The sequence below is a fragment of the Archocentrus centrarchus genome, chromosome 6 (genome assembly GCF_007364275.1).
Source record: "Archocentrus centrarchus isolate MPI-CPG fArcCen1 chromosome 6, fArcCen1, whole genome shotgun sequence".
Taxonomy (NCBI): domain Eukaryota; kingdom Metazoa; phylum Chordata; class Actinopteri; order Cichliformes; family Cichlidae; genus Archocentrus; species Archocentrus centrarchus.
This window is the reverse complement of record NC_044351.1, coordinates 34,497,382-34,512,814: the sequence shown is the minus strand read 5'-3', so window position 1 is coordinate 34,512,814 and position 15,433 is coordinate 34,497,382. Positions and strand designations below refer to the sequence as shown.

General features: G+C 41.5%; 1 protein-coding gene across 1 annotated transcript in view; it reads left to right on the top strand.

Moving 5' to 3' along the window:
- The window catches only part of smpd3 (sphingomyelin phosphodiesterase 3), an 82,988-nt gene extending 69,307 nt beyond the window's left edge, over positions 1–13,681 (top strand). The window contains exons 8-10 of the mRNA XM_030731701.1: positions 443–506; positions 1,092–1,260; positions 7,523–13,681. Of these exons, the coding sequence (XP_030587561.1) occupies positions 443–506; positions 1,092–1,260; positions 7,523–7,624 (335 nt within the window). The 3' untranslated portion in view covers positions 7,625–13,681. The remainder of the gene's footprint in view (positions 1–442; positions 507–1,091; positions 1,261–7,522) is intronic.
- The last annotated feature ends 1,752 nt before the right edge of the window (positions 13,682–15,433 follow it).

Genomic DNA, 15,433 nt, shown 5'->3' with positions numbered 1-15,433 from the left:
GGGTTTGCTGTGCCGGCACCACTGTGGTTACTGTAACACCACCAAAAACTATGTACATTTTAGTATTTCTTACTGGACTCATACAGTTTGGGTTGGGGCCATCGCTGATGTCAGTGTGTCCAAACATGTGACTGCTGCTGCTGTTGTGAGGTCGGCATTGTCTAAATGTATCTAAATGTATCTAAATGTAACGGCGGATTACCCCGAGGACCAAAATCAAGGGAACGAGAAGACCAACACGGACTGACAGGAACAAGTCGTTTTCTCCTCTTTGCTTTATAAACAAAGCAGCAGGAACTGACGAATGTACTTCGTTGTCCATTATGAATATGTGTGGAAATGCTGGGAAAAAATCTTCTGATACCTCAAAGTTACAGAAGAGGGCGGTAGAGAGAGAGGAATGCTGAAATGACTCGTGTCTCCACTTTGTGTCTTTAAACAGGTACTCTGCTGGATCCCAGTGGCCTTTATGACGAGGATGTCAGCTCACCTGAAAGTTTACAAAAGTGAGTCTCACCCACCCAAAAACCCACTCACTCTTTCTTTTCACTGCTCCACAATCACAGCATTTTTATCCACAGCCTTTTACTCGTGTCAGCCATAAACTGCAGTAGTTTAACTTTTGTTCCCAAATTTTAAGTCTGTCCATAAAATATGGATTCAAACATGTTTAAAGCCCTGAAATCACAACAAAAATAAAATCCCTCTTTTTCATGTCAGTTATTTCTTTCAATGGTGAAATGAGCTCAATAACCTGCCCACAGCTGTTGGGCGTCTGCACCTCCATCTCCTCTCCAACTCCTCACCATCATTCAGCGTTTGACTTACTCAGCATCGTATCTGCTGTGTCTGCTCTGGAGTCTTGCTGCTACTCTCTCCACCTCCAGCTTTCCACATGTGCACATGGAAGTGTGTGGAGGTCGGAGAACAGAGCTGTATCCCTAAATATAAGTTACTGTAGATGATATAACAATCCTCTTTGGCTACAGTGGTCCTGACAGAATTGCCATTAATTGTATGCATTTGGGCACAGGACACACGGTCCTCTGTCCTCCTGTTCTGAACTTCAGTGTGTTGTGTGTCACTGTCAGAGTCATGGAGAACGAGGAGGGCAGGAAGGAGTACCTGGTGTTTCCTCCCAGTAAGAACCAGTGTCCTGCCAGCAGTCAGAAGGGGAGGAAGATCCCGCTGAAGGGCAACGGACGCCGTATTGACTACATCCTTTACAGCGACGAGGGCCTCCAACAAGACTGGAAACTGGTACGGTTCAGTGGAAGTTTGCAGGATGATGCTCACAACACTCAGGATCATATTTTTTGTTACATTTGTGTCAAAAATTTACATAAACTCATTGTGGCTTCTCCAAATTTTCCTTTTTCTGGGGTTATTGCAAAACATTATTTATTGATTGATTTTCTGAAATCAACATTAGACCAAAATTATATAAATAGGGTCAAAAATATGAATTCAGCACACAGATTGATTAATTAACTGGCAGCAAATAAATCACCTGAAACAACTACATAACACCCTCTGGTTATTATTGGCTCTGAACAACCCATTTCATAGCCTATTAACCGGCTGCATCTGGTCCGAATGAAGTGCATTTATATGGCAGGCTAGACCCGCCCATTTTGATTGACACCTCATTCGGCCAGTCATGTTAAGAAATGGGTTTCCCAGAGCCAATAATACTCAGAGGGCGTCACATAGCTTTGTCGGGTGATTTGGTGCAGCCAGTTACATGATTGGCCGAATGACGTGTCAATAAAAATGGGAGGGTCTAACCTGCCATATAAAAGGGACTACAAATGGCCCGTCACCGGGCCCTGGCCAGTTAAGGGGTTAAATGTCCCTCAGGAAGTTGCATCTTGAAGTTTTGCTGAATAAATGTAAGTCTTCGCTATTCCATCCACTGTGTTAAATGTGCCACTTCCACTGGTAGCAAAGCAGCCCAGCACCTGATGCTGCCTCCACCATGCTTCCAAACAAACCTCTGCTTATAATGACGAACACCTTCATCTTCCTCTCATCTCACCATAAATCTTTGCTCCAGAAGTCTGTGTAGATTCTCAGTCATCCAGGTCATAGTAGTCTCTGGAGCTTGAAAAAGGCGACTGGACTTCTTTTTGTTTCTTGAAGACGTTTCACCTCTCATCCGAAAGGCTTCTTCAGTTCTCAACCAAATGGTGGAGAGACCCAGGTATTTAAACCCCTGTGGGCGTAGTCCCCTGGAGGTGGTTATGACCCTCTATTGATCATGTGCGTGAACACATGTGCCCAGGTGTGAAGGGGGCGTGGGTCATATTTAATCAGTGGTTTCAGTTGAAACCAATTTAGGACTCTGCTCCATTGTTTCCTGTGGCCTATTGAGGTCACTGGAACAAAGGTGTGAATGGGGGTTGAGACGTCTGGGAAGGGAGCTCAGGACAGCACTGTAAGCGGGGGAAAGTTGGTGACGTAATCCACCTCCTCTGTTCAATGATGGTTGTTCACAGTGGACATAGATGGCTTCTTTCACTCCTCTTTCAAACCATCTGTTTTCCCTGTCCAAAATGTGGACATTGGCATCCTCAAAAGAGTGCCCTTTTTCCTTCAGATGCAGATGTACTGCTGAATCTTGTCCTGTCGAGGTGGCTCTACTATGTTGTGCCATTCGTTTGTGAAGAGGCTGTTTGGTTTCACCAATGTAGAGGTCCGAGCACTCTTCACTGCACTGAACAGCATACACTACATCGCTGATCTTGTGTTTGGCGGGTTTGTCCTTGGGATGAACCAGTTTTTGTCTTAGGGTGTGACTTGGTTTGAAGTATACTGAGATGTCATGCTTGGAGAAAATTCTTCTGAGTTTCTCTGACAAGCCTGACACATATGGGATGACAATGTTGTTCCTCTTGTCCTTCCTATTCTCTGTAGTTTGTGTTTGGCCTTCATTCCTGTGCATCTTAGCTGATTTGATGAAGGCCCAGTTGGGGTAACCGCATGTTCACGCACATGATCAATAGAGGGTCATAACCACCTCCAGGGGACTACGCCCACAGGGGTTTAAATACCTGGGTCTCTCCACCATTTGGTTGAGAACTGAAGAAGCCTTTCGGATGAGAGGTGAAACGTCTTCAAGAAACAAAAAGAAGTCCAGTCGCCTTTTTCAAGCTCCAGAGACTTTGCTCCAGAAGGCTTTTTATTTTTATCAGTGATGATAGCTTGAAGATGCTGGACCTGGTTTCCTGGTTGGTTCTGTCCATCTAAACCAACTTCCCCTCAGCTGACTGTGACAGTTTGGGTCTTTTTCCAACGCTGGGAAAGTGGAAACACGTCCTAATAACTTATTCTTGTACTTCTGTTTTAATTATCTTGGAATAAGCTGTTTTTTAGAAACGCCCCGGAAAGAATTCCCAAACTTCTCAGAGCTACAGCTTGGACATTTTTCAGCTTGTTGGTCAGTCCAGTGAGTGCTGCGTAACATTGAACCTTCAATTTATTAAATCTGCATTTTCTGCCATAATAAACATTATGACAGGCCACGTTTAATATGAGCATCCACCACTGTGATAGCTTATATATGACAGGAAATAATGAAATATAGGAAAATGAAGCAAAGTCTCCAAAATTACTGCTGAGCATGAAGAGCATAAATGCCATTTTCTAACATGCCTGCAGTGCAACAAGCTGCATTTTTACAGACGGCAAAACGAATGTTCAGCAGTAATGTTGATAGTGAACGTGTGTAACCCTGCTGTTCATTTATTCATGTCATATGACTACAGGAAATTACTTTGAATCATGCATGTACGAGGGAGGAACCCTCCAATAACCTTGAAACAACATGTGATGTCACCCTCTCCTATTATCCAATCCAGCAACTCGTTCAGTTTGGTCATTTAGGTAGGAGAAGGTTTTAGCCCACTGACGTTAGCTATCTAGGCAGCGCTAACTTAGCTAACATTATTTACGTTGTGTTAAACGGGTCGGCTGCACCAGTGTTAGTCAGACCCTTCAGCTGTCTGATGCTCAGACAGGTTCTGTTTCATCGTTCATCCAGGTGACTTCTTCAGTCTCAGCTGACTGCAAGTCTGCATCTCATAAAGAGCACAGCTGCATTATGACCAACACTTGCACCATAACCATTCACTGAGAGGTGGAGAATGGCTGCAATCATAACACTGAGATGGTGGAAGACTAAAGCCTCCTCCTCGGCTCACAGATGTTGTTCCCCTTTAATAAAAATGGCCTGTTGGTGTTAAAAACTCAAACCGGCTTTCCTCCCTGTCCAGGATGTACACGTCCTCCTCACTGAAGGAGTGGCCTGCAGGTGTAACTTGCAGTCAGCTAAGACTGAAGAAGTCACCTGGATGAGTCATGGCACATTTCTTCCACTGAAAACGCTGCTTTGAAAATGCTGTTATTGGGAACAAAGTCCATTCATTTTCTAAAACACCTCACAGGAGGTCTGGAGCCAATCACAGCAGCCACAGGAAGAGAGGCGGGGTGCACCCTGGGCAGGTCGGCAGGGGAACAAAGTTCTGTCTGTTAATATTCTTGATGTTTAGCTGGCAGACATGTTGGTTTTCTGCACAGTCAGGGAGCCTGTGTTGGTCCCAGACAGGGCTGCTCTTTGTGAAGTAAAGGCTCGTGCACTCGGCTTTAGTCTAAAGTTAAACTTTACCAGCACTCCAAAGGTTTTCCCAGATTTCCCAGAAAGTAGCATTCAGTGGAAAGGAAAAAAACAGATCACACACTTCACAGAACAGCATTCAAACATGCAGATCTGAATGCACTTTGGCTACACTGAAATACAAGAAAACACCACAGGTACACAAACTATTGTATTTCTAATATAATTTTACAACTTCCATAATCCTGAGCAGCGCTGTCCCTGCAGGAATCAATAAAGTTTGCATTATACAGGGAGCTACGACAGTTTAATGTCTTAGACTTTTTTCACAGTAGACATTCAGACTTGTGACAGCAGGAAAGGAGCAGGTGTGTTAATAACACTGAGAACAAGCCGTCTATTAAGTGCAGCACGTTCATTAAAGTGAGTAACTGTGGTTTTCTGACACTGACGGGTCAAAGATCTGCTCTGAAACAGGTTTACAGCTCACTGAAAAAAGCCAACACGTGCTTTTCTTTGAGTCCGTGTTCCTGCTGCTTTGCATGTGTGAAACCTCCAAATCTTAAAACACCCTCACAAAAGCGTTTGCTAACAGGGAGCTCAGAACTGCGACATTTCCTCGTCAGCAGGGAGGTGATACGTTTAATTCTCCTCTGATTAATTTCCTGGCAACAAAGTCAAAAAAAGCTTAAAGGCAGCAAAGTGATGTCACACCACAGGAGAATGTTTGACTAAAACCTGGAGAGGTGAACAACGAAGCAGGAAGAAAAGGAACGAGGTCTGTGTGAGGGACTGAGGAGGATGGGAAACCATCTCCCTCCTTTCTTCCCGTTTCTCTGTCCGACTCTGCTCCTTTGGCTTCCTGAGCGCGGCCGCCTGACGCCACCTCCTGCCTCACTGTGGTTACTGTAACATCATCTCACCTAATCGAAACCGATCGAGCCGCTAACTTCATCATGTTTCTGCTCATCTCTCTAAATCACTTTAAATTATTTTTGGAAGAACACACTCGAATCAAAATGTTTCCACTCTTAAAATTTTCCTTCAAACATTATTTAGTGACGAGTGGACGGAGTAGATTAGTGGATTACTTCATTAAAGACAGTTAAGTTTTAATTGGGTCAGTATATCAGAGTATATGTGCATACTGGATATCATCTATAACCAGTTTATTTCTGCAGTCAAAGGATTTCATACAGACGGAAAGTTTATATAATTTTTGTAGAGATTTTGAATGTTTCACAAATCAGGAAATATAGTCAGTAACCAGGAAAATAAAGCTTTTTCCCCCTCACACGCTTTTATGAATAAAATCTTGAGTAAATCAGCGTCTCTGCTGTATGTGAAATATCCCCTGAGACGATGATCAGAAGGTCATTTTGATAAATCAACCTTCAGAGGGATGAGCTGAAAAAGTCCCAGCATTTCTGTTTAATAAGGTAATGTTAGGATCACAGGGATCCCCACAGATTTCTCCCTGTTTATTTCTCACATAATTATGTTTTATTTTTTTACTATCACAAGCTTTCTGAAATCTTATGTTTACATATGCAAATAAGGAATTGAATGTCTGCACGTGCACTAATTTGCATGTTGTTTAAAAAGGATTTTAAAGATGGCATCATAGATCTCTTTTAGTCACATAATAAATCAATTAAAACATTTTTTTCTATAAATCAGGTTCTGAATGTTACATGAATAATATCCCCCGAGACACCTTCAGAATAAAACTCAGGAATAAAACTGTAAATTTTCTGTCTCAAATGGGAGGAAAAAATTTAATATTTACTATTTTGATTCATTGTTAAAAAAATTTACCATCAAAAATGTAAACTAATAAATCCATGAAACATTCCCAGCTGATCACATTAAGACCATTATTTTGAATTTCCTGAATTATGCAAATGAGGTAGCATTATGTATTATTAATTACAAACTGTCAACACTGACAGAAGTTTTAGTCATACTTGTCTTGCAGTTGTAGGAGTTTTATTGGAAAGTACCTGCACGTCCACATACTTTTGGACAGGGGCTGTTTTTCATGGTTAGTCCCAAAAGTTCCTGCAGCAGGAAATGCTGATGCAGCGACATTTACCTTTGTGGCAGCAGCAGCCACCTACATGGCCTCTTTACATGTATACAAATGTAGGATGTTTGGCACATACTGTGACTGTTATTGAGATGGTTGATGAATCAGCCCCTCACAGGGCAGTGCAGCCTGTCTGCACTTTGCTTTGCTCATACTGATGTTTGTGATTATATCTGAAAACAAATATTTATTTTTGCAGCAAAGCGTTTAAAAAACATTCAACAAGCAACTTTCACACATCTGATTCATTTACTGCACGGCCCAGAGCAGCACTGCCTGTGCTTCCAGCTGATCCAGGCTAAGCCAAGCATACCAAAATATCACAATGCATAAATTAATAAAAAACTGACTGAAAACACAGAAGATGTACTCTGCACTCAGTGTACTACAGAGTATAAAGTCACAGAACACATTTATCACTTTATATAACAGAAAATATCAGGTAGCATGAACGCACCTCAAAATCAAAGGGTGACCCTTGACCCAGCTTTGGTTCGGGGTGGCTGTCGCAGGGCACAGAGCTCAGAATCACCAGCTAACCTAACCCCACTCAGTGGGTGTCGTTGGACTGTGGGAGGAAGCCGGAGTACCCGGAAAGAACCCACTCAGACAGGAGAACATGCAAACTCCACACAGAAAGGCCCGGTGCTGGAATTGAACCAGGACCTTCTTGCTGTGAAGCAACAGTGCTAACCACTGTGCCGCCTTTGCTTACAAATGTATTGTGCAGTTTATTTTAAAAAAAAATTGGGGGGCTAACCCTAAAATGTGAGCTCATGGTGATCTGATGATGCTCTCTTCTGCTCTTCATCCTGCAGGAAATCGAGGAGTTCAGCTTCGTCACCCAGCTGGCCGGCCTCACGGACCATCTGTCTGTGGCCGCGCGATTGGCTGTTTCCACCGGGGAAGAGGAGCCTTAGACTCATCACCTGAGCTTTTTATTTAAATACTGCCATGGAGGAACAGCAGACAGCCGGGACGAGAAGAAGACGTTACCGATACGAAGGTGCTCGAGTAGAGACTGATGGGACGGCCGAATCAACGCAGGCAGAGGAAGGACCGGCTGAGGGGAGACGAGACTCTGAAGGGGAGAGAGAAGCTAGAAAGATATTCATCTTCCTGGATCAGCCACCCACTCAGTCACACACATTAAGTACAGCACCACCCACAAGAGATCGACTTCTTGACTGTTGAGTATCGCCTGGCCTCTCCTCCAACGCGCCCTCTGGAACTGAGTCCACAGGGTTTTATTTTCAGTGAATCGTTTCATGTAGCCAGTAAACGCACTCCTTTTATCGGATCTGTTTTAGCCGTAGTGTTAGAATGAGTTTTTTTATTATGGTTATTATTATTATTCTACCTTCAGGGACAGTTGGATCCTCTTTGTTTAGTGGCTGTGTATCAAAGGAAAACACGTAGTTGAAGCATACAGCTGCTGACTGGCCTTTACACTTGACCGTCTGTGTCTTTGTGTCGTGTTCCTTCCTGAAAGGCTATTGGTCAGTTTGGCTGTCAGTCATTCACCTTACTGCTCCCACGGTCAGTCCCAGGAACCTCAACAAGTGTCTTTTTTTTCTAAATACAACAACAAGTCTTTCTAACAGCAAGTGTACGTTTCTATTCTGGCTGCACCACTTTTTATAGGGAGTTAAATGCCTGTTTAATATTCTGTGGTATGTTTCTATAACGCGGTATTATCTAAAGGGACAGGAGGCTGGACGGAAACGGCTGAATGCAACGTGATGCTTACAGCATGTTTTTTCAGCCATGACTGCTGAAACCCTTTTTGGCGAGGCTTTGCTGATGCATGATGGGAAATGGTGTCAGTTTACAATATTCATATAGAGGCTTGACACATGCGCACTTGAGTCTCAAGAAGTCAAGGAGCATTTTGGCTCTCAAACACACACTTGTGTGTCTGTGTGGCATTCGTGCATGCTAATGCTAATAACACAAACAGAGGATTTACCCAGTGCAGACACACAGCTGCACACATCATGGGATGTAACAAACCCTCTGGCAGCCATATTGCAGGGCGTGGCTGTCTTTGAGAGAGTGGGTGTTGTCCGCTTGTTAGCGATCAAACCGTAGTAGCTATCTGGTTGGTAATCCTTCACTGTAAGCGCGCCTGATCGGTTCACTCTGGAGAGTCCAGCATGAAGCCCAGTTAGCACAGCAAGTCGTCCAGTGGATCATTGCGTTGACAGCCATACTGTAACTGCAAAACCTCATCGTTCTGTAACATCAACACCTGCAAGCTGTGCAATATGCCACGAAACATGAAGGTCCAAACAGTCCCAAAGATTAGCACAGATCACCAAAAATGCACAGAGTTCAGATTTTATTACCCCCCATACATAAATAATTAAATAACAGAAACTCTCCTGTTTTTATTACAGTGTATCCAGTGTGAAGAAAAGAACAGGACATTATCTGTGAATCAACAGAAAATGTCTTTTTTTTCTTTAAATCACGGCACAGATTCCCGGTGATGATTTGCCAGTAAATTTTCTATAATTTTGTTTGAGTTAACACGAAGCCGCGCAGAACTGAAGGTGTTCAGACTGAAATGATGTAAATATTTATCACTGAATAGTTTTTCAGAGAGTTCGAGAAGTCTGTTAAAGAGTGCTGATTTTTTTTAATCAGATTTGACTGAATCTGTTATTTTTCTAAAGCGTGTGAGAAAAGATGGTGAATAATCGGGACCTCAGTCACTGAGCAGCCCCAGTCTGTCTGTTATCTCAGCTCAGTTTAGGAATTAATATCAAAAACCACGACTACAAAAACCGAAGTGCATACAGTCTTTAAAGGAGATAGTAATTATTAAAATGAGACGTTATGAACAAGTTAGCTTCAATGAACCTCAATAACTGAGTCCATTTGTTTGTGGCAAATTCAGTCAGATTCACAACAACTCCTTTGTTTTCAGCACCTTCAGATTTCTGTCTTCTTTGTTATAATGTGGGGAAACTGGTCGGATCCTTTTTGAAATATTACACTATGAAGCCATCACACCAACTCCCAGTCTGTAGCAGACCGTGGTATGCAGCAGGAGCTGGGACTGTGTTCAAAGGGGTTTAGAGATGTGTGCCTACTGAAACTGTCCTGGAGGAAGTCCACGTGTAAAGCAGTTCACTTACAGCCGTCACAGAGGCTAAAGCTAAAGGCTGATATTGGTTCATATTCAGTCACAGCCTTCTTTCTCCCGTTTCTGCGCCCTCTTCACATCATCGTTCTCTACAGTTCAGCACCTTTCTTTGGCTTTTGAAACAAAAACTGTCTCATTGCTTTTCTGTTGGGTTTTTACTTAAAATCCAACACAGTGAGCTTAAAGGGGACCAGCTGAACGTCCCTTCAGTGAACTACACTGAGCAAACGTTGTGATTTAATGCTTATAATTTCACTTTGCCCGTAATGCCGACATGGAGCAGCTACCAGAACCACAGGACCGTGCTGCGTACTCATCCTTTTAGAGATGTCTGTAAAAAGCCGCACAGTAAAGCCGTCTCTGTGAATGAGACATAGGTTACAGTAACAGTTTTCAGGTCCTGTCTGCTACCACGGTCTGCACAGCCAGCAGCGTTTACGACTGTTTTTTCACGCCTGCCTGTCCTGTAAATCTTTCCCTTCGAGCATCACTGTCAGGCTCAGTGTGGATATGGAAATGTTGGAGCAGCTTTGTGTGGATTGTGTTTGTTTTTTTCAGATGTGCGAGCTGATATTTCTCTGAATACACTGTGCTGAACGATGCTGAACGATAACGATGGCCAGTGCTGCAGTATGTGTTCACAGACGTGGTGACAGCAGGCTGCTGTGTGTGTGTGTGTGTGCGTGCGTGCGTGCGTGCGTGTGTGTGTGTGTGTGTGTGTGTGTGTGTGTGTGTGTGTGTGTGTGTGTAGCTTGCAGTTTTGCATACAGTATGCGTCCACGGTTCACATGACTGTTCTGACTCTTTATTACTCACGGTATTATGATTATTATGACTGATGTTTTCTTCTTCTTACTAAGCGTTGAATCTGTGCTTCACCGTGTTTTTTTCCTTAGAATAAGTCGGGATAATTTGAGAATAACAGTTGATTTGTTCAGAGTACGGTCAAACGCCTGAGACCTGGTAAATGTAAATACACCACAGCGTGTGAGGGAGGAGCCACAGTGTCCCTGAGAATAAATCCAGGCTCTGCAGAGGTACTGTGTTAGCCGATGTAAACATTTATTTAAAACCTTTATTTTTCAACTGTTGTATTTATTCCATACAATTATTTGTAAGAACAGAGACAAACAGTGGGTCTAATGTTGTATTTTAAACGCTGGACTGTGAAGGTTATTCATTCATTTTATATTTGAAGTTTTATTTGTTTTACTAATTGTTCTGTTTTATTTTTAATATTTTTTTATTTAAAGTTCAAAGGTGAGGGTAGAAAGAGCGTTTTGGGTTGTGTGGGTGTTGAGCCTCAGCCCTATTACACAACAGCAGTGTGGTGACATTTCAGTCGCTCGGGCGTTAACTTAGCAGTGGGAGGCAAGTATGACCTCATCCTGATGGACGATCCTGTGAATTCGTTCTAAGGTCTGTGGCAGAAAAGCCTGAGTGAGGATCCATTAAAGCTGAGTTTTTGGGCCTGTTAAACACTCTGAAGCTGGTCTGCTGTTTGGTGCTGGGCCACAGACTGTATATAAAGATGGACAAATAATATGTCCGCTTCCATGATGGGCACTTACATCTAATGCTGTCGATGCAATAAATGACCAGAGTCTCTGTTGTAGTGAGTAGAAGTGGAGCCAACTGATTTGGCAGTTCAAATTTGTTTTGTTTTTTTGGAGGTCATCAATATGAGCGTCCCTTCAAACATTACACACAATTTTTATTACATAGATTTTAGAAATATAGATATTTTTCCTCCACACTCTATCCCAAAACAAATTTCCTAACTGAAGAGGAAGCCCATGATCCTCAGACACAAAAATATGGAAATTTGAAGAAATTAAATAATCATAAATATATAATAAATAGTAATGATTAGAATGTTGAAATGAAACAACTAAAGTGACATGATAATAAATTACTATAACAAAAGAAAGTGGGCCTAGTTCCAAATTAATAACATCACAGAAGCATGGTTAATGAGTTAAAGCTAAAAAAAAAGAGTTGTACAGTTATATTTCTTCTAATGCTGAGATCTTCATTCATATGACACAGCTTGTTTCAAACAGACATCCTAGGGCTCATAATTTATTTGGAAATTCTATCTACATTAAGCAAATGGACCTGAATATGTCTACTTATATAAATAGATACTTCTGTAAAGGTAACTAGAAGTGGTTTATTAGGATAGATTGTGAAAACAATGATGTTTCCTACAGTTAAGTGTTAGCATGAAACGGTGATGTGCAGAAGACAAATCTACAGATATTGTTCTAAACTCAGGATGAAGATGGATTTTGGAGGTGCTCTGGTACACGCTGCTGCCATACAAAATAAAAGCTTAGGCCTGTTTTTCTCTTTACCTGCGAATTAAAATGATGGATTGGTACAATATTCTAAAGGTATGGGTAAAATTATGAGTCTAAAACAAAATTCAAAGTCCTGATATTTGAGTGCAACATTCAAATCTCTTCATTCACTATGAGACTTGTAATTATATTTTTGTAGAAAGAAATTATGATTGATTACTTGGACTTTCAGTTACATTGTGGTGATGTCACTGATCTATAAATAACAGTGTCATCAGCATATAATCAAATAAACAAGAACCTGATAGATGGTAATACATAACGGTCATGATAAATATTTCTACATTGTTCAACCCTCTGAGGTTTAAGAACCTCGATGCCTTTCCCAAACTCTGTGCTATCTGTAATATCTGGCTTTTGAAAATGGAACCTCTTGAAAAAGTCTTCAGGAGACAAAGAAACATCCGGGCTGGTTACGTTTCATTATTAATGATCTTTAATAACTTTAACCCTCTGAAATCATCATCAGCTCCAAATCCTAACAATAAGTTTTGGAGAAAAGCAAAAAATGTGAATAGTTTTTGATGTTTGTCACCTGATTGCCATGACTCTGGACAAATAGAAATAAATTGATTCTTTTTTTTTTTTCTGATAACACAGGGTTAGGGTCACCACAGACGTCAGTGAAAACAGTACAGTCTGAACTAGGAACATGAAATTGTAAGTGGGAGCACATGGCACCACTGCACCGCTGCTCCTGACAGCCAAGCAGCCAGTATCAGCCTGTGAATGATTATCTTAGGCTCGTTAGGAGCTTCACCCACAGCCACACAAACCCTGACTGTAATGATGAGTCGGTCATCACAACACAACCAGGACCACCTTCCTCACTTCAGCCCTTTAAAAACAAACAGGACAAAATGTAATGATGGTCAGCTGATTTCAAGTGACAGGAATGTAGGCACCAAAATAATGTACATCTCCCAACATATGAGCAGCTGTTACATCCTGCTGCAGCAAGATGCCCAAAACTACAGATTACAAAGACTAAAGATGAGCGTGAGCACCGTGCTTTGGTGCACATGTGGTGAATAATTTACTCACGCATTGTTGAGGTGTGCTAAACAGCAGGCCAGGTAATGTCTGTATGTCTGGAATGATTTTGCTACATTTCTGATCTCTAATCACTGCCTGCCTTGTGCCCGAGTCAAGTTCAGGACAATTATTCACCGCGGAGTTGAGCTCGAACCTTTTGTAGCTGCATGTAGTGTAATACTGCTTTAGGCTTGTAGTCTCTGTAGAAGTGATGCTTCTCTTTGCAATCCTTTTCTGGTTTGATTTTTTTCTATCATTTGTCTCCATGTTTTTTGATTCTTGTCTTTTTGGGGGGGGTATCGACGGGTTTGTCCGGCTCGGTCTCTGTAATTTGGCTCCGGGGATCAATCGCTTTTCTCTTTCTAGGCTTCTTCAACAAAACTGCTTATTTTCCTGCTTTTCTAAAGAAAAAGATCAAAGGAACTTTCCCTCTCTGCGTGTCTTTGTGTCATTATTTCAGTGCACTGCAGTCGCAGCGTTTATGGAAATAATTAGACGATGTAACAGCCAAAAGTGCCATGACAAACTTGTGGTAAGTGGTAACACTGACTGCCCTCAAATGAAAATTTACTTCGGCTTATTTCCTCGTTTTCCAGCGTACCAAAGTACGAGCGGTTATGATTAGGTTAAAGTTTGGTAGAGGCTGCTCTCTGAGGGCCAAACGCTGCTGTTTGCTTGTGGCTGTTAAAGGATGAAGAAGTGAAAGAAGCTCTTTAAAGAGTCCTTCTGCTTTTCATGAACAGGGGAAGAAGTTTAACACCTAAAATTTACATAAATGTGAAAAACTCCCCTCGCACTAAAAAGTCAGATTAGTCATAGAACACCAAACCGCTGGACTGTAAACAATACCAGATAATCCTGAGTGTTCATGAATCTTCCCTGTTAATTAGTCACTGTTTTTACACTGATGAACAGACAGAGGAGTTACTCAGGGCAGCAAACTCCCCTCTGCAGGCTGGCCCCTCCACTCTGCAGAGCTTTAAAACACTTATTTCACTCTTTGGTTTTTAAACCACTGTAAGTTTGCTGCTCAGCAAAAAAAAATAAATAAAAAAAGAGGAATTATGCAGCAGGTTCAGTGTTGGGTTTCATGGCAGAAATGTCACAAACGCTGGTTAGAAACGTGACATCAGTGGGTGCTAATGTGGCTTCATAGTGGCTGAGCAGCCACCCATAACGTCTGAGTTAACCTCACACACTGTTCATAAGTCACTGTTGTTCAGTGTCCCCGTATGACCTTTGTTCACCATGCTCACCACTATCTGGTGAACGTGGGGACTTTCAAAGGTGGTGGACAAGGGCACTTAGTTAAGAGTCAATGCTTTGAATAAGAAAAGGACATTTGAGATATGTCTATATATTTGATGTGAGAACCTGTCATGTTGATGAAATAAACTTTTGAAGCCGTCAAAGTGACACTGATCATGAGGACAACATGAATAATATGTGGAAACGCTGCAAGTCACGTATCGTTCTTTATATATACACAAATATTCAGGTTTGTCGAAACAAAAGAAATAAAATTAAATGTCTGCAGATTTACAAGTTAATTTATGACAATAATTAATGAATGTGTAAAGCGTATAATTGAGCCGTGTTGACAACTACAAGGCTGAAAAATCAGCTGCCTGACGACTAAATAAAAGTTCAAAGATTTAAAGAACTGAGGTTTAGCTCAGGTTTGATGTTTGCAGGGAGGATATTTCAGGCTGAAACGCTTCAACGTCATGGAGCATCCACAGGTTGAATTTCTGTGAACCATCTGGGTTTCTCTGCTTTTCTGCTGCCCCCAAGATGGATGGATGGATGGATAATCTTATGTATTTTATAATAATATATATTCCTGATCAAATCAGCTTATTTCTAGCTTTTTGTGAACGTCCACAGTCTAAACTTCCTGTACAGGAGCTGGTCATAAAATTAGAATATCATGAAAAGGTTGATGTATTTCAGTAATTCCGTTCAAAAAATGAAACTTGTATATTATATTCATTCATTACACACAGACTGATATATTTCAAATGTTTGTTTCTTTTAATTTTAATGATTTTAATGATTTAATGATAACTGACAACTAATGAAAACCCCAAATTCAGTATCTCAGAAAATTAGAATATTAAGAAAAGGTTCAATATTGAAGACACCTGGTGCCACACGCTAATGAGCTAATTAACTCAAAC